Genomic DNA, 19057 nt, shown 5'->3' with positions numbered 1-19057 from the left:
GCGAGTAAGAACAGAACCAGATCTTCCATGAAGCTCCATGGTTGCGGGGGGGGTGGTGCTTTTCCCACCATCCTTCATCGTGGAAGGCACCACGGAGGGAAGGGCCTGGAGACCAAATTACGAGACTAACCACTGCGCTGTAGCCTGGGTACGTTAGTTAGCACCTAGCCCCTCCCACACTGACCCTGGAACAACTTTCCGCAGGCTGAAGATGCTGTGTTTCCTTGTCAATCTCTTGCCCTCCTCCCTCGTTCCCGCCCTCCCTCATTCCACGCACACATATACCACCTGAGGTAGGCAGAATTCTGAGATGGCCTCCGCTGACCTATGACCCTGGGGAGCTCTGTCTCCTTGAGCGTGGGCGGAGCCTGCAAGACGGATGGGATAGTCACCCCTGCGAGTAGATTATGTTTCGTGGCACAGGAGACGCGAAGAAAGGGAGATTGGGTGAGCCTGCCCTAATCAGGTGACCCCTTAAAGGAGACTCAGCATGGGAGGGATTTGAAGCCTGCGTGGGCCTTGGAGGAGACCCCATGACAAGCTGCCGAGCGTGGCCGCTGGTTAACAGCCAGCCAGAGGGTGGGGGTCAGGGAGGGGGTTCGGTCTGACAGCCGCCAGGAAGCGAATTCTGCCAACCACTGTGTAAGTTTCCTTCAACTTCAAAGTGGCAACAGAACCAACAGTCTTGAAGGGCTGAGGTCGCGGTCAGTGTAGACCCAGGGTTTTGACACGGAAGGATGGAACAGGGGAGCTGACCGCTGTCGGGACATCTTTTGTGGTCTTCTGGGGCCTCCCGAGGCTCTGTTTGGAGGCTGAGGGGCACAGGGCAGGGGCCGCGGGCAGCTTGAACAGAGGTGAGGGACTCTGGAAAATGGAGGAGAAAATATATGCTGCTCTGCCAGCTGGAGGGTTATCTGAAATTCAGAGCTCAAATCTCTAGGAGGGAGAGAGACAAATCGAAAAGCCGCACGAGCTGGGACCAGGCTGGGTTTTCGCAGAGCCGTTGGAGGAAATGAGGTTGTTCTCATCAGGGAGCAATCGACGCGGCGGGGCCCTGACCGCGATCTTCAGGTCAGTGAACTTGGTACACGGGAGACCTGCCTACTCCCGGAGCTGGATGGAACACTTCTGGAAGAAAGCAAACTCCCTGCCCGACAGGTGTTCTACCAGGGGCTGGACAGCAGCTTTCTGAGACAGGGAGAGAATTCACATTTCCTACGGGAGGCTGGATGAGACTGCGCTTTAGTTGCATCGGAACTAGAGATACGGATTCACCAGGTCTGGGGTGGACCCTGGGAATCTGTAGTTTTCTTTTGAAAAATCTTAACCAAACGCCGTAGAGGCCTGTTCTCCCCTCACCCCCAGGAGGGCCCCCCAAACACATCCTCGTCTCGGTCTTCCACACCCGAGAAGGCTTTGCATTGCCTTTGTTTTCAAGTTCTCCCCAAAGCAGCTCCTGAGACAAGGACTTGGGTGGGTGCAGGTAGTTTCCTTGGGTGGGGGGGTGCCCCCAGGAAGCACGATGAGAGGGGAGGGGAGGCCAGGAGGGGGTGAAAGCCAGTAAAAGGTGCACTGGTACACGGGCCACTTCTGCGAGCAGTTGGGGCGCAATCCTGCTGGAGACCCTCGGAGGAGCCGCGAGAAGCACGTGTCAGAACCTTCCAGCAGGGAGTGGGGAAGCCATTTATCCGCAGCTCCTGTCCCTCACTGGTTGAGGGCCGCCCTGGGGAACGTGAAACCCCCAGGCTGCCCCGCTCCCTGTCCGTGTGCGTGGGAACTGCCCGTGGCTGTAGGTGAACCCCAAGGGCCTGAGGGGTCCCAGCTGGCTCTGCCGTGGCTTCCAGCGCTAGACCGAAGCCTCTCCTCCAAATGCTCGTTCCTTCTGCCAGCCTGGCTGACAGTAGGAGCCATCCCCCATGGAAAGGGGGGTGGGCTGGCCCGCTGGCCTCGAGAGGGCATCTGACTCCGACGGGCTCTGTATTTTTGACAGCCTCTCCAGCTGGCTCTGATGGGTGGCCAGGGTGGACAGACCGCTCTGGATGACCTTCGAGTCTCCTTCAGAGCCCGAGAGTCAAGGCTTTATGTGTCCCTTCCCAAGCAAAACGAGACCCCGTTTACTGAGCACACACTCGGATAACGAATAACGCGCTCGTGCAAAAGGCAGGGGCCCTACCTTGGAAGCGTAAAACCCGACACGGCCCCTGCTGCAAGGAGGGAAAAAAGGATGCTTAGAGAACACGGAGGAGGGAGTGACTCGCTCTGGGGCGGAGAAGAGAGGGGACGGAGCAGGGGAGGGAGGGAGACTGGAACGGCCTGGAAAAGGTGGCAAAAACCAGATGGTGAAGAGGCTTGAATACTCGCTTAAGCGTGACTTTTCCTTTAGAAGTGATGGAGGGCCAACGGAAGCCTTTTTTGCCCTTGGGGAGGGTGACCGAGTGTCACTGCCCACTAAACACCCACGTCCGGCCCCTGGGCGTCTAGGCAGAGGCCGGTGATGTGCACTCCTTATCTGACACTCGCCGTCTCGCCCTCATTCCTGGACTTGGAAACGGTGGGATCGTCACATGAAGGTGGCTTTGGGAGGAGTCTGGGCAGGGGGGACACCTGTCTAGCGCCGGACCGTGTCACGAGAGAGAAACACACCCTCGTGTTAAGCCACTGCCACTCGAGGCTTCATTTGTCAGTCTGCTTACCCTAGCTAATACGAGAAGGCAACACGAAAACGAAAAAGTAAAAAATAAACTCGGATGCGGTGTTCACGCATGCCGTTCCCAACCACCCCGTGACATCGGCGCGGAGGTCCCAGCTTTGCAGACGTGACACGGAAGAGCGGAAAAGTGAAGGGATTCACCTGAAGTCGGCGCAGCTGGTGGGTGAAGGAACCGGGGCTCACACCCGGCTGGGTGTGATTCTGGCGTTTTGCACTTCGAGGGCCGGCGGAACCCAGGGTAACTTCTGGCCACGCGCAGATGCAGGGGCTGAATTTAGTTAGCTTCGAATTTATTTGAAGGCGTACCGGAACACCTTCGCCAGCTGGGCCTCGAGCCGGGGATTTCACGGCTGTGATGTGTTCGGAGGGGGGGAACGTTGCTCACAAAGTGAGTTGGCTGGTTTGGAGTTCAGGAGGCAGAGTAAATAAACAAGGGTAAAGGTACGCGTGGACCCGGCCAAACTGTGATGTTTGGGATGGTTGGGGCGGGGGGGAGGGGGGGGATGGTGGTGAAGGACCAGGATTTGCTCTTTAGGAAAAGGACGGAGTCTCGGGTCCTGGGAAGGGGAGTCCTGTGCCCTTCGTGCACAGGCGCGCCTGCCGGGGGCCTCTCGCTTGATCGCAAACGCTTCCTTGGATAAAACACTAGAGGCTTTAAGTTTCTGGAAACCCGAGGTATGTGAAAACAAGGAGAGGGAACAGTGAGAGCCCTTCACGGCTGCCTGTCTGACTCGCGAGCGTTTTTTTTCCCCTCTGGCTCGTACCGGACACGCCGTTCCCGATTTTCATTCCTGGGGGACAAAAGGCTTCACATCCCGAAAACACAAATATTTATCTTCTTTCCTCGGCGTATGTGCTGAACTTCCTCCCCCAAAGCCCTTGCTCCCACCGTGGCATGTGAAAGCCGCCCCCTTTTGGGGGGACCCTATCTCTGCTCCTGGAGACTTACCTGTGGCGCGTTTCTGTGGCCCTGCTCATGAGCGGAGGGGTGACACAGAAAAGGTGCCTGTGTTCCTCCGAGGGGTCCACAGAACGGCCATTCAGACGTGCAGCTGAAAGAACTGTTTCATGGGCCCAGCTGCCGGCCCGGCCAAGAGAGCTGTGTACCCTGAAGTCTGGCCACAGCCCCGTGCATCGGGGAGGGGACCCCGCGCCAGGAGGCTGCCGCTCACGTTTCCCTCGTGCACCTCCAGCAAGGTCACGGGCAGCACCCTGCGCCCCCCTCCCCCCCGCCCCACGGTCACCACCACCGACCCCACTCCGACCCTCGTCGGTTCACAGGGAAATGGAGCCCGTTCGTCATCTGTTTCTTCTTTTAATTCATTTCTTCATTTGCTCACGGGATCCCTTGTTCCGGACTCGTGCCGGGTCTTGCGGTTCAGCAGTGACTGTGACGCACAAACCCCCCCCCCCCCCCCCCCCCCCCCCCCCCCCCGCTCGGAGGGCGCTGGCGGCCAGCGGGGGAGCCGGCTGAGACCCAAATTGGGGAGGCGAGAAGCAGAGCGGTCGCGATGCCCTGCAGTGTCTTTCCAGAAAAGGATCACACTTAACAGTGGGAGAGGGGAAAGGAACCGGCAGCCTCAGTGGGTGTTTGGGGCTGGGGAGGGCTATGAATGTCAGGAATAAATGAAATGTCAATGGGAAATGGCAAAAGGAAATGCTTTTGGCTTCCTTGTTCTCTAAAACTGGGGCAAAGAGGCAAGAGGCCCGAGTTCCAGGCTGGGCTCCGTCCCTAAACCGGCTGGGTGGCTTCGGGCAAGTCACGGGCTCCTCCGGGCCTCAGTTGCCTCGTCTGATAAATGGGCTGATGCTCTTGGAGCTGCTCACCTCACGGGTCTGTCTGGAGAACAAGGAGACACATAACAGAGTGTGACCGCCGTGACTGGTCAAGACTGCGCGAACATTGGGCGGGGCGCTTTTATTTTTTAGTTGTTTAAAGTTTTTGTTTATTTATTTTGAGGGAGACGGAGAAGGTGCGAGCAGGGGAGGGGCCGAAAGAGAGAGAGGGGGAGAGAGAGAGAATCCCAAACGGGCAGAGCCCAATGTGGGGCTTGAACTCACGAACCCGCGAGATCATGACCTGAGCTGAAATCAAGAGTCAGATGCTCAACCCACTGGGCCACCCAGGCGCCCTGGTTGTGTCCCCTAAAAAAAAAAAAAAAGTCTTTACATTTCTTTCTGAGGTATAACTTACGAAGAGCGAGGCACACGGGTCTGAAATGTCGATGATCCCATCCTCGGGAAAGATGAGACGCCTTTGACCCTCGTCTCTATAGCTGTCTTCTCACTGCTTCCTCACGTGGTCCCAGTGAGGCAGGCAAGCCAAGAACTACCATTCCCATTGCATAACAAGCTGAGGCTCAGAGAGGTTAAGTTACCAGCTCTAGGTCACACAGCTGTTCAGTAACAGAATGTCAGTTGGCCAAGCCTATGCTCTTCCTACTCTAACCCGTCAACCACTCTCTGTGCCTGCCTCCTAGGGTGGCACCGCGAGTGGGACCTCTCTCTGCAGCGCCAGGGGCCATGCCTGGTTATATTCCTTTCTGTACGAGCCTTTATTTTTGCCTTCTCAGCGCAGAGCCCGGGCGGGGCCCGGATGCAGAGATGAATGAACCAATCAGACTCTCACCAGCTCGTGGGTGAGACACGCAGTGTAGGGAAACACGGGGAGGGGGTCCTAACCCTCGAGGAGTCGGGGAGAGGTGATGCCTCCGCCAGGCTACACCCAAGAAAAGGGGGGGGTGGGGATGGGGAGGGGGGCGGCGCTGAGAGCGCCGGCCTGGGGCCCTATCCTGGTGATGATACCCCTCAGCGGCGCGACTTGAGACGAGTCACTTCGTCTCTCCACTTCTGGCTCTTCTGCAAAATCGGTGTCATGGTAGGCTTGTCGAGGGAATCCCGTGAGACACTTCCTCTGACCCCGCTCCCCCCCATCCACCCTAGGAGGCAGGCACAGAGAGGGGAAGCAACCTGCCCACGGTCACACGGGTGGCAAGCGCCGGGGGCATCTGGCTTCAGGTCTGCGCTCGTAACCGTTCCCTCTCCCGGCCTTGCACACGCGTGTCGGTTTGAGCTACGATCTGGAAAGACTCTGTTAGGCAGAGAGGGGATGGGAGGGAAGGGCGTTCCGGGCGGATGACCCTGCCGGAGAGGCCCGGAGCGGAGCTCTGAGAAGCCAGTTGTCCCTGCAGAGCAGGGAGTGCGCGGAGAGGCAGGGAACAGCCGAGGCGGTGCAGGGGAATCGTGCTGGAAGCGGGGGCAGGTGAGAGGAAGGGGGGGCGGGGGGGGGGTGAGGGTGCAGGGCAGGGCCCGGGCCTCAGGCTTCCCCGGGCTCGGAGGGGCGGCTTTGGGTCTGTGCAGGCTCCGGCCCCGTGGCGGAGCCGCCCTCCGCCCACCCGAGATTTCCTGAGTTCCAGCTGCCGTTCTAGTTCCTTCGGCAGGCAGGCAAAGGAGCCCTTGTGGTCGGAGGGGCCTCTTGAGCCCAGGCCAGGCGTCTCCCTCCCTCTCTGGGCACACACACCTCCATTCAGCCCCGGCCCCGCCCCCCAAAGGGGCTAGGGGCCCGGGCAGCCACCCCCACGCCAGTGGGGGGCCGCCTGGCTGGGAGGCTGGGCAGAGAGGTTGATAAGACCTGGACCCCAGCGGCCCCCACCACTGTGCCGGCTGCCGCCCTCGCTGCCAGAACCATGAGGGCCATCTCGGGCACCAGCCTCGTGCTGTGTGGCCTCCTGCTGTGGCTCCAGGCCCCGTGCACGCTGGGCCTCGCCCCCCAGTCCAGAGGTGAGGGGGGTCCCTGTGGCGGGGGTGGGGGGGGCTGGACACTGAGATGAGCAGAGGTTAAACGGGATCCAGGGTGCGCTGGGGTCGGGGGGCAGGGAGGCAGGGGTAGCCGGAGGCTGGCACAGACAGCAATGGTGACATTCACAAGGGTCAGGACAGGGGTGACCCTCAGTCGGCTCTGTTGGGGGACGCGAGCGGGACCTCTCTCTGCGGCCTGAGAGCCTTCGTTGGGGCGTCTCAGCTCCCAGGCCGCCCTCAGGGACCGTGCATGGTGCAAAGGCCAGTCTCCCCGAGGACAGAGGCTACACCGAGAGCCAGCTGACGTCAGTCTGGAGCCGCACCGAGCCTGGGGCCGCGCCCACGCCTCCGCTGAGTGCCGCTCCGGGGTGGCCAGGGCTCCATGCTCCCTTCTCCAGCCCTTCTAGCATGTCTCGGGGTGGGGTCCTACCTGCTGTTCCATTCCCAGAGCTTTAGCCCTGGGCACTGAATCCTGGAACGCCTAACTTGTCCTGCACAGGTGGGGAAACCGAGGCCGGACAAGGGAGGACCTGTCTGAGACCACATAGTGAGATAGCCCCAGAGCCTCCTGGCACCTGATCCTCTACTCTGGGGTGTGGCTAATTCCCTCACCCTCTCTGGGCCTCAGTTTACCCATCTGTAGCCTTAACTAGTGGCGACCAGGAAGAGTCTGCAACGTCATTTCTAAGGTACCTCAAGGAACTCTGATACCTAGGGTGTTGTGGCTGGGGGGCTGGGACAGCCCAGCAGACTTTTTTTTTTCTCGATCCTTCCTGCACCCTCACCGGGGAGCAGCTCTGCTCAGTTCTGGGGCGCAGAGGGAAGGGCCTTTGTACTGAGCCTTGCCCAGCTGCAGGCCCAGGCCCGTGACAGCATTAAACAGCGAGCCTTATTCTCCCCCCACCTCCCCCCGGACAAGGCCCCTAAAGGTGAGCTGCTCAGGGCTGCAGAACGGCTAAGCCGGGATTCGAACCGTGATCAGCCTCGTTCCAGCCATGCTGCTGCCTCCTGGGGTGTCGGGGAAGACCTGCCTCTCTGGGGATAGGTCTCAGGAGCCCACCTGGTCAGGCTGCCAAGATGGTTCGTGGGTTCGAGCCCTGCATCCAGCTCTGTGCTGGCAGCTCGGAGCCTGGAGCCTGCTTCGGATTCTGTGTCTCCCTCTCTCTCCGCTCCTCCCCCACTTGTGCACGGTCTCTCTCTCTCTCTCTCTCTCTCTCTCTCTCAAATATAAATAAACATTAAAAAATTTTGAAACAATTTAAAGGCTGCCTTCTCCTTCGCTCCCCGCTGGACACCTGCTTCGTGCCCTCCACGCACTCCTGCTTCGGCCCCCGAAGGATCCTGTAAAGAGGGGATTGTCATCTCATCGTACAGACTCATTGTACAGAGGAAACTGAGCTCAGGCAGGGGAAGTGAGTTCCCCGGGCCGAGATCTGAGCCTCTGTCTTTCCCACGGGGCTGAGCGGTGGGGCCTTTGGCAAATGGCCTGCCGGGGCCGTCCACACGCTGACAGAAGGCTGGCCCGGGTTCAGTCTACACTGCCTAAGGCCTCGAGTCTCGGTCGAAGTAGCCCCTCACCTCGGCCCCCTGCCCTCTGCCTCCCCCCTCCCGCCCCCTCGCAGGGCACCTCTGCCGGACCCGGCCCGCCGACCTGGTGTTTGTGGTGGACAGCTCGCGCAGCGTGAGGCCCGTGGAGTTCGAGAAGGTGAAGGTGTTCTTGTCCCAGGTCATCGAGTCGCTGGATGTGGGGCCCAACGCCACCCGGGTGGGCGTGGTCAACTACGCCAGCGCTGTGAAGCAGGAGTTCCCCCTGCGGGCCCACGGCTCCAAGGCCGCGCTGCTGCGGGCCGTTCGCGGCATCCGGCCGCTGTCCACGGGGACCATGACCGGTCTGGCCATCCAGTTCGCCATCACCAAAGCCTTCAGCGACGCCGAGGGGGGCCGTGCCAGGTCCCCCGACATCAGCAAGGTACGTGCCCGCCCCTCCCCGCCGGCGTCTTGTTGTGTGCTGAGGGCGTCACCTGCGTGATTGTCAGAGCACCTGACGGGCTGGCCTTCTTACCGTTGTGGATTAGACCCGCCTAAGCTAAGTGGCGGAGCTGAGATTTGAACCCGCTCCATCCACCGTCTGACCCCGGGACCCCGATCTGGCGAGCACTTGATGATCGCAGTTTCGCTGACCTTGGCTCCCCGAGGCAGAATGAGGCAGTCCGGATGCTTCCGTGGTGGAGCCTTTTTGGATTGAAGCCCCCACTCCGCCACACTGGCCGTGCCACCCCGAGCAATCTATACCTCAGTGTCCCTCACCTATGAAACAAGAGTAACATAACTCCTCCCCAAGGGGCCATCGGGAAGCCTCTGGGTTCATAGCCAAAAGCGCTCAGAATAGCACCTGGCAGCAACAGGCCCCGTGTCCGTGTTAGCTCATTCTTAAAAATGATTTATTTATTTATTTTTCAGAGACAGAGAGAGGGAGAGAGAGAGAGAGAGAGAGGGCAGGGGCAGAGAGAGACAGAGAATCCCAAGCAGGCTCTGAACTATCAGCACAGAGCCCAACATGGGGCTCGATCCCGCGAACTATGAGATCATGACCGGAGCCGAGATCAAGAGTCAGATGCTTAACCGACTGAGCCACCCAGGCACCCCAGCTTATTTTTTTATTCAAAGCCTTCGAGGGCAGGGGTTCAGAAAAATGACACGACGTGCCACAAGCTGACGTCAGGAAGGGCTCTGAGCAGGGTGTGTGGAGGGGCTGCACGGACCTGGTGCCCACGGTGTAATTTTCCAGGGCTCAGTCCGGGGCCTGTGAGGCCGGTCAGGTGTTCTCTCCTCCCACAGGCTCCTGCGCCTCCCTTTCGGAGCCCTCGATGGCCCCAAGGAGTCACCGCTTATCTGCCCAGGCCCCCAGCCCCAGGGGATGTACTTCTCATCCCCATGGAGCACACGCCTGACATATGAGTGCCGAGTGAATGCGGTCCTGCTTGGGGGCGGGGTCTTCATTTTTACAGATGAGGACACTGAGGCATGGGGGGGCGGGGCTTAAGCATCCAGTCCAGTGAATAAGAGGTAGGAATGTTTACAGACAACAGCGTGTAATCCCGGCCGTGACAGGCCTCAAAGAGCTGGTCTATGAGGCGGCCTGTTGGTCATACCTCGTGAGGGCCATTTACAAACTCTGACAGGAAGTTGACGGTCACGATCACTGGGAGGATGTGGTGGCCTGGGGTGATCCTGACGGAGAGACGCGGTGAAGGGGATGGTGGTGACATCTGTGGCTGTCACACCTCTAGTGAACGGTGTCAGCCCGGGGTGGACAAGCGGGGGGGGGGGGGGGAGAGAGTTCCATCGGGTCTGGGTGAGTGGGTGGCCAGCCTGGCATTCACCTGTGGGAAGCCCCGACAAGGTGGGTTCACGGTCGCAAGGCTGGACTGATGGGGGGCGGGGGGAATGGGACAGGCTGGGGCAGCGGACGGTCATAGCTAGGTGAGTCTAGGACTCTGGGGGAAGGGATGGTTCGAGACCACTCCCCAGGGGTCCACGGGAGGGATACGGAAAATAATAGTTCCCCTTCCTGGCTTCTTACCATGAATCATCTCACCGGGAAGGTGAGCTGCATTTCCAGCCCAGGCCTGCCTTAACCACCACACTACAGGCCAGGGGTTCGGGCCCCGGGGCCAAGGGTGGGGACCCGGGGATCAGAAGCAGACCCAGGTCAGAAGCAGAGAAGCAGCCGGCAGGGCTGGATTCCGGGCCCCAGACTGGAGCAGAGCTGGGGGTGGCCAGGGCTGGGACCGGCCCCGGAGTCCCCTCTCTCTCCCTTCCCAGGGTACAGAGGAGCGTTGTGGGAGGGGAGCAGACAGTGCTTTCCCCCACGGAAAGGGCAGGTAGCATCCTGGGGGACGGAGGGAGAAAAGGCCCCTTCCCAGGGCCTAGAGGGGAAAGATGGCCAGACTGGAGGCCGAGCCGCCGTTCGCTAGCCTCGCTCGCCCTCTGGTGGCCAACGGCCAGAACTGCATGGTGTCGGGCACACTTCAACTGCAGGGTTCTCAAGAGGTCCCAGCCTGAGGAGGGAGGCAGGGTCCTGCCCTCAGATGATCACAGAGGTGTCTGCCTGAAGGGGGAGAGATCCAGAGGCCCCAGTCAGAGGGGAGAACACCTCAGCCGGGTCTTTCAGTCAGAGGAAACCTCTCTCCTCTTCTGCTAGCCAGGTCCTCCTCCCTGGGGCAAGACCGTGGCGGGGAGTCAGACCCATCTGCAGTAGACTAGCTGTGTGACCTGGGCAAGGCTGGGCAGGCCTCTGGGGCCTCTGTGTCCTCCTCTGCTAGTGATCTCGGGGGCTTACTGGAGGGCCCAGCCCAGCCCAGGGCGGGAGGAAGACCTCTCACGCGCCCTGCGTGTTGCAGGTGGTCATCGTGGTGACGGACGGGAGGCCCCAGGACAGCGTGCGGGACGTGTCTGCACGGGCCCGGGCCAGCGGTATTGAGCTGTTCGCCATTGGCGTGGGCCGCGTGGACAAGGCCACGCTGCGGCAGATCGCCAGCGAGCCGCAGGACGAGCACGTCGACTACGTGGAGAGCTACAGCGTCATCGAAAAGCTGTCCAAGAAGTTCCAGGAGGCCTTCTGCGGTGCGCGGGGCTGGAAGGGGCTGGACGGGGCTGGACGAGGATAGAGGGCTTCCGGGGAAGCAAGGGGCGGGGCAGGGATGGGGGTGTGGAGGAGGGGACATAACGGGGGCGTGGCTGGGTGGGGCATGGGCGTGGCTAAGAGCATCGGGGAAGGGCTGGACAGCGGGATTGAGTCCAGGTCGGGGGGCGGGTCAGGGCGGGGTCGGACGGGGATGGACAGAGCCAAGGCTGAGCGTCTGGGCAGCCAGGGCAGGGGGCGGGGCGGTGTGGGGGCGAGGCTGGAGAGTCAATAGGGGAGGGGCTGGACCAGACGGGGCTCAGAGAGTCCGCATAGGGGCGGCCAGTGGTTCGGGTCCTGGACGGAGGGCCTGGGACTTGGACCTCACCTAGTTGGGGGGCCTCAGTTTCTCTGGGTGTGTGAAGGGCCATCCTGGTCGAGATGTCCAAGGCCCTGTGACTATGAGATTCTGAGTCTCCTCCTGTCCCCACAGTGGTGTCAGACCTGTGTGTCACAGGAGACCACGACTGTGAGCAGGTGTGCCTCAGCTCCCCGGGCTCCTACACCTGCGCCTGTCGGGAGGGCTTCACCTTGAACAGTGATGGCAAGACCTGCAACGGTCAGTGGGCTGGAGGCAGGCAAGCCCCGGGGGAGGGTGGGGAGGGGAGGGGCTGGGGCTTGGCCACCCTCTAGGTAGCCCCTCGGAGCCTCCTCTCTGCCCTTTGTTCCTGGACCAATCTGCGAAGGCGAGCGATGCCTTCCAGAACTTGGGGTCTGCAGAAAGTTATCTTCTGACTGTGGCCCTCTTTCTGTCGCGGTGGGTGGCGGGTTTAGTAATGGTGGAAGGAGTTACAGAGTCTTGAGTTCAAATCTTGGTGCCGCGACTTTTGGAGCTGCAGTTTGCAATGCTCCGTGAGACGAGGCCAGGAGCCTTGGCTTTCTACAGGGAGTGCTGAGGACGCGATGGGACGGGATAATGCCCGGGACAGAGCTTGGTGTGTGAGGGGTACCCGACCCAGCGGTCGGGAGGAACAAGCGGTCCCTAAGCTTCGCCTCCTCTCCTTTCTGCCCTTCCCAGTATGCAACGGCCGTGGTGGCAGTTCGGCCACTGACTTGGTCTTTCTCATCGATGGATCCAAAAGCGTGCGGCCGGAGAACTTTGAGCTGGTGAAGAAGTTCATCAATCAGATCGTGGACACGCTGGACGTGTCGGACAAACTGGCCCAAGTGGGGCTGGTGCAGTACTCCAGCTCCGTCCGCCAGGAGTTCCCGCTGGGCCGCTTCCACACGAAGAAGGACATTAAGGCGGCTGTGCGGAACATGTCTTACATGGAGAAGGGCACCATGACCGGGGCTGCCCTCAAGTACCTCATTGACAATTCCTTCACCGTGTCCAGCGGGGCGAGGCCCGGTGCCCAGAAGGTGGGCATCGTCTTCACTGACGGCCGGAGCCAGGACTACATTAATGATGCTGCCAAGAAGGCCAAGGACCTTGGTAGGTGCTGTCTGGACCCTGAACACCACTGATGGCCAGGAGGACAAATATGGAACAGCTCGACTGTAGTTTGTCTGTTCTGCTCGCTGCCCTCAACCCAGGTTCAACGTGAACGAGGGGGGATCGGTTTGCCCAACTGTTTCTTTTTTTGTTTAAAGTTTATTCATTTTTGAGAGACAGAGAGAGAGAGAGAGAGAGAGCATGAGCGGGGGTGGGGCAGAGAGAGAGGGAGACAGAATCCGAGCTGTCAGCACAGAGCCTGACTTGGGGCTCGAACTCACAAACCGCGAGGTCATGACCCGAGCTGAAGTCGGACGCTTAACCCACTGAGCCACCCAGGCGCCCCTACCTCTTTCTTATACTGATGAGAAAACGGAGGCCCCAGAAAAGCAAGCAGCTGGTTCTGATGGTCCTTATGTAGGTGGGGCTGGGAAATTTTCCAGCTGAATGTTCCCAAGGACACACCAACTGTTGGAAGGTAGCCCCACTTTGGGACAAGCCCGAGTCTCAGTTTTATCGCCGATTTAATGAGAGTGATAATAGCCACCAGGTGGACACTTGTGGGGCGTATGCACTTATAAAGCTCCCAGTACAGGGAATCAGAGCAGGTGTGACAGGTAGCAGAATCTCAACGGATGCGGTCTTTGTCCCGCAATTCCTACCGGCCTCTGGGCCTGCAATTCCAGAAGCTGCCACCAGGAGGTGTCTGTGTTGATTGCGCGGGCATTCCCCAGCAGGCTCAGCCGTGGCTGCCCCGTCCCCCATGGCCGCTGTCACTCATCCTGTTCCTCTCGGCAGGCTTTAAGATGTTTGCTGTGGGTGTGGGCAACGCGGTGGAGGACGAGCTGAGGGAAATCGCCTCAGAGCCCGTGGCCGAACACTACTTCTACACGGCTGACTTCAAGACCATCGACCAGATCGGCAAGAAGTTGCAGAAGAAGATCTGTGTGGGTTAGTGAGGCCAGAGATGACACTGATGGTCGGGGCGGGGGGGGGGGGGGCGCCCAGGGGGAGATCGTGGAGCCATCCTGGAACCGGCTACAGCAGGGGCCGGGTGGGGGGGGCACCAAGAATTGGCAGGACCACGAGGAAGGCTGGTCAGTGTCACTTCGGCAACCAGCAGACATATTTTGATCCTACTTGGTAGGATATGATCATCCCCATTTGACGGACAGGAAAGCCAAGCCGGGGGGGGGGGGGCGGTGGGCAATCGTGAATAACCAGAGGAGCTAGGAGTTGAACCCTACTACCTCCTCTGATCCTCCCATGGTACAGGATATGGTTTCCAGAGCCAGACCTGCCTGGGTTTCCATGTTTGCTCTGACTCTAGCTAGCTGTTGGGCCATGGACAAGTTGTTTCACTTCCCGGCTTCTTTGTTTGTGAAATGGGACTCATGCTTTCAAACCTCAAGTGTTGGGCGAAGTCGCCAAGGGCATATAGAGGCTCCCAGGGGCAGTGTCCTGCACGTAGTAGGTGACCAGCGTGGAGGTGTTATTGTTGGAGGTTTTCCTCGGGGCTCTGAGGGATTGGGGAGACGTTCAGGGTCACTCCTGGGAGTTCGGCCTCAGAACCCTACACGCCTCTCTGTCTTCTCAGATCTCTCGGAGCCCACACTCCCCCAAGACTCCCTTGTCCTGGCCCTGGGTCGTGTCTGCCCTGCGCCCCCCTGCCTCGCCACCACTCACCACCCCCCCCTTCTCTCCCTCTACTTCCCGTCCACTCCAGAGGAAGACCCGTGTGCCTGCGAGTCCCTTGTGAAATTCCAGACCACGGTGGAGGGGTTGCTGCAGGCCCTGACCAGGAAACATATCCTTTCCCAGAGGCCACTGCAGGGGGCAGGGGGGTGGGGCAGGGCACCGCGGGGAGGGGAGAGGGGGCCTCGCCCCTGCGTCAGGGGTGGTGGCGACGGCTCCGCCTTGCCTGCCTCCTTCTGGAGCCGGGCTGGACTCTGGCCAGATGGGCTGTCACCAGCTTTGGGACGGCTCCTGTCGGAAGCAGAGGCTCCTAGAAGGTCAACAGAGAAACTGAGGCAGAAACCAAGCTCTGGAGACTAGACACGCATACAGAGTCCTAGCCTTCCTGGGGAAAGCATGGTACTCGGGGACTCCCCATTTCTCAGGTTTTCTGTGACACGACTACCCCCGGTCTCGGCTCAGATACGGCCGGGCCGGGAACAGCTCCCCCTGCTCGGTCAGGGTGAGGTGGGATCCCGGGTGGGGGGCCCAGTAGGCCTAAAGCTACAGGAAGCGGGGTCCCGAGTGTAGACACCACAGCCGTGTCACTACCCCGCGCTGGTCAGCCTGTGTCTCTCCTTAACCGCAATTCCACTGGAAGCTGTGAGTAAGCGGCTGGCCGTCCTGGAGAACAGAGTCGTCTAAGGCTGCCTGTCCCCGCCACGGCCTCTGTGTCTGCCCCCCCGCCCACCCCAAGCACAGCCCGCGGAGTCCTGCGTGTGTCCCTAGAGCCCGGGTTTAGTTTAGCTTTGCTGTTTCAGTGAAGGGGGCGTTGGGGAGGGACAGGCCCTGAGGGCACCAGGCCTCCCCCTCCTCCACCAGCCCTGCTGGGTGTGTGTGTGTGTGTGTGTGTGTGTGTGTGTGTGCACCTGAGGGCGGGTGTGTATCTGGAGCAGGGATGCGTGTGTGTTATGAGCGAGAACACAGGGGTGAGTGTGAGAGGGACTGGGTTTGCATTTTTTGTTTTTCCAATCCAAAGCTTAATATATTCCTATTTTTTTTAGTTAACCCTTTCTTGACTGCGAGTGCTGTGAATCTCTTTTCTGAGTTTTCGACTCCCTCCTGAAGAGCAATTAAATATGACTTAAGTTAAGCCCCGAACGAGGCCAGGGGCGGCGTGGTCATTTGGGGAGCGGGACAAAGGAGTGGCGAGGGTGGCCGGGTGAGAGGGGGGCCATTGCGGGGTGGCCACCGTGGCGGTCACAGTGGTGGAGGCGGCCGTGTTCGTCCTGCCCGCACAGGGCCTCGCTTCCTCCTCCAGCAGCCCTGCCCGGAACGGACTTGAGTCACCCCCATGGCACAGATGGGAAAGCTGTGTCACTGGGAGAGCGTCAGCCGAGCGTCAGTTGGAGAGATAGGACTTGAATCTAGGACTGCAAGACATCAAAGAGAAAGAAGAACGATGCCACCAGATGGGTTCATTCATTCATTCATTCACGCAGACCGCAAACACAGAGCACATGCCCATGTCAGGCAGTGGGGAGATGGGGGCCTGGGAGACAGGCACAGTCCCTGCCCCTCAGGGACTTACAGTTGAGTAGAGCGCCCTGTCACCCTCAGGGCACTGGAGAAAGAGTGGGTTTAGGTTGTACCAGGAGCCCATGGGCTGAGTGTGTGTGTGTGTGTGTGTGTGTGTGTGTGAGTTAGAGATGGCGGGAGGGTCCCAGCTGCGCCTGGGCTGGTCTTGGGTGCCCCCTGACCCCCCACACCCATGTTGGAGTCCTCTTCAGGGTCTCCTTGTACTTCAGCAGCTTTGCCTCCGTCCCCAGCATGGGCAGTGACACCCCCCGCCTCAGGGACAGCACAGGAGAAAGACTCCCCTCTTCCACGTGCCCCTACAGCCCTGCCCGGATCTGTCGGCCTCTCCCAGGTCCCTCTGGAGCCATGCTCCATCCCCCACCCCATGCAATCTCAACCCCTTGTCTCCCAGAGGGGGAGCTTGGGTGACTTTCGGGACCCATTCCGGTGTAATGGCCCAATTTTGGTGTTACTGCTCGATTCACACTTGAGAGCATGTAAAAGGCCCTTATGAGACTCAGGCCGTCCTGAGCGGTCTTCCTGAGAGGCGGTTCAAGCAGGCAGAACTACACCACCACACCCCCAACACTTAGTGGCTTATGACCACCTGCTATTGGCGTGGTCCTGTGGGTTGGCTGGGCTCAGCTGGGTGGTTCTCCTGCTCCCCTGGTGGTGACTGGGTCCACCCCCCTTTGGGTCTCGACCAGGCTGCGGCCTCCAGCACGGCCCGCTCACCTGTGTCGGGCCCACTCGCGTGACCGCTGCCCGGGGAGGCCCGGCTGCGAGGCTGGGCCTCTCTCTCGGTCTCTCTCCACGTAGTCTCAGGGCCTTGCCTTCGCCCACAGTCTGTCCAGCAGGGGAACGCGGCTTCTTACGTGGCAGCTCAGGGCTTCCAAAAGCTTTTTAGGTTTATGGCCCCACTTTGGCACTGTGTGACTTTGGAGGCACTTTTTTAATGTTTATTTATTTTTGAGAGAGAGAGAGAGAGAGAGAGAGAGAGACAGAGTGTGAGCACGGGAGGGGCAGAGTGGGAGACACAGAATCCAAAGCAGGCTCCAGGCTCCAAGCTGTCAGCACAGAGCCCGATGCGGGGTTCGAACTCACAAACTGTGAGATCATGACCTGAGCCGAAGTCAGACGCTCAACTGACTGAGCCACCAGCACTTTTTTGATCGAAGCAGTTTCAGGCCAGCCCAAATGCAGGGGGGCGGGGGGAGGCACATGCCATTTCTCCATGGGGAGAGAGCAGGGAAGAATTTGTGGCCACCTGCAATGCATAGCAGGGTCGCATTCTCTGGCGCCCTCCTCGGGCTCCATTCCCTGCCTTGGCCATTCACAGGACACCCAGGAAACCCTCTCATCAATGTTAGACACGGCTGAGCCCGTTTCTGTTCCATGCAATGCGAGAGAGCCCTGACTCAGCTGATCATTCACCTCTGTCTCCTACCCACGGGGTGGCCTTGGTGTCCTGGGCTCACTCTTCAGTTCCAGGACCACCCTGGGCTCCGGGCCTGCGCCTCAGCTGCCTGGCAACTTGGCAGGGCCCTTCGCCCCTCTGGGTCCCCCGTCCACATCCAAGGAGAAGGATGCCGGTGTCGCCTCGCGGGCGCTGCAAGGTGGAAATGAGAAGATGCGTGGAGAGCACCCAGAACAGTGCCCACCCACCCCTTGCATCCAGAGTGCCTCCAGCGGGTGGTTCCCTGGCCTCAGGGACACATCCAAACCTGCCAGGTCCTGAGCACCTGCCTTGTTCCCATCTGGCACCCGTGTTCCTCAAAACACTGCAGCCACTTGGCCTCCGGTGGTGGTGCCACCTGGGACACCCGTTCCCTGCTGGGAGACCGCCCCAGAGCGCACACGATGGCTCTGGCCCAGCTGTGTCACATTAATGGGTACCCATCCTCCAGCTCCGCCAGGGGGCAAAGACAAGGACAGCCTTGCCTCTGGCCTGAGTGCTCCAGGGCTCAGGGAGGTGAGGTGTGGAGGGTGGGGTGAGCCCGCAAGGCCCTGGGGACAGCCAGCCGGCTCCCTCCTTTAGTTCTGCAGCAAGCGATTGCCCAGCCCCCACACCAGGCCCTTTTCCAGGCCCCAGGGGTAGAACGGAGCCCAGAAACAGACACCAGTCCCTGTGCTCCTGGGCTGACATTCCAGCCTCATGGTATTTCTCCCTCTATGAGCCTGGACAAGCCGTCCCATCTCCCCGTGAGCCTTAGCTCCTCATCCGTTACATGGAGAGATGATCCAGAAACCAAGAGTAAACCAGGAGACTCTCCAAAGGGACGAATGGTGTCACTCAAAGACCAAAAGCTGTCAACACTTCCTTGATGAAGTCAGACAAGACAGAAGAGCGCCCCGGCACCTGTCTGGCCTGGCAGAGACCAAGCATCGGTCTCGGAGCCTCCAGGAACCGCCCCATGGGGAAGCGACAGCGGAGGGCTTAGTGGCTCCGTCTTTGGGGTCAACGGTTCTGGTGTGAGTCCCCAAGGCTCCTTGCCTGGAACAGACTCCTTCATTTTCTGACTTCAGCTTCCTCATCAGTAAACAGGGCAACGGCATCCTCCTCACAAGTGGTCGTGCTGAGGGCTCTCAGACAGAGGGCTTGGCGTAGTGGTGGCCAGCCCTGCGGGGCTCCCCGGGAGAGGTGGCTTTGCAGGGATCTGTGGGCTGTGCCTGCAGGGGAAATCCGGAAGTGAGGGGCGTGTGGAGGGAGGTGGTGCTGAAAAGGGGCCTATGACTCCGGGAGGGAGGCGCAGGGACGGTGAAGTCAGGCTGCGGGGCCCTAAGGGCAGTTCTGGTCTTAGCCTGCCCTCTTCCTCTTTCCTTCCTCCCCTCCTTCCCTCCCCATTTACTGAGCATCGCCAAAGGACAGAGCATGGACCGGGCACTCAGGATAAAATAGAAAATGCCTGATGATCTCTGGCCTCGTGGTGCTCCCAGTCTCGAGAGGCAGGCAGACACTGGACAGAAAGCCTCCCGGGGAATCCGGCTGTGGTAGCCGGCTGAGGACTTAGTGTGCCTTATCAAGGGGCCTTTCTTGAGAGCAAGGTGAACTTAGCTTTGCTGCCCGGGACAGGGAATGTTAAGCCCTGGGCACATAGTAGGTGCTCAGCAGATCCCAGTGGCCAATATCTTCCCCGGTCATCCTCTCAGTGGTCAGCAGGCCACAGCTCGGCAGAAG

General features: G+C 60.1%; 1 protein-coding gene across 1 annotated transcript; it reads left to right on the top strand.

Annotated features, from left to right (window-relative positions):
* The first annotated feature begins 6022 nt into the window (after positions 1-6022).
* Positions 6023-15462, top strand: MATN1 (matrilin 1). Its single transcript, XM_045035428.1, has 8 exons — positions 6023-6490; positions 8131-8477; positions 10912-11134; positions 11626-11751; positions 12211-12627; positions 13426-13578; positions 14354-14434; positions 14957-15462. The coding sequence occupies exons 1-8, from the start codon at positions 6397-6399 to the stop codon at positions 15004-15006; spliced, it is 1491 nt and encodes a 496-aa protein (XP_044891363.1). The 5' UTR covers positions 6023-6396; the 3' UTR covers positions 15007-15462.
* The last annotated feature ends 3595 nt before the right edge of the window (positions 15463-19057 follow it).

The sequence above is a fragment of the Felis catus genome, chromosome C1 (genome assembly GCF_018350175.1).
Source record: "Felis catus isolate Fca126 chromosome C1, F.catus_Fca126_mat1.0, whole genome shotgun sequence".
Classification (NCBI taxonomy): Eukaryota; Metazoa; Chordata; class Mammalia; order Carnivora; family Felidae; genus Felis; species Felis catus.
This window is presented reverse-complemented; position numbering and strand designations above follow the sequence as displayed.

Bases quoted from the DNA above. Each gene is read 5' to 3' on its own strand.
- MATN1 (XM_045035428.1), top strand. From the start codon at position 6,397: ATGAGGGCCATCTCGGGCACCAGCCTCGTGCTGTGTGGCCTCCTGCTG. The intron at 11,135-11,625 runs GTGCGCGGGGCT...CTGTCCCCACAG, and splicing joins GTTCCAGGAGGCCTTCTGCG to TGGTGTCAGACCTGTGTGTC. The intron at 12,628-13,425 runs GTAGGTGCTGTC...TCCTCTCGGCAG, and splicing joins CAAGAAGGCCAAGGACCTTG to GCTTTAAGATGTTTGCTGTG.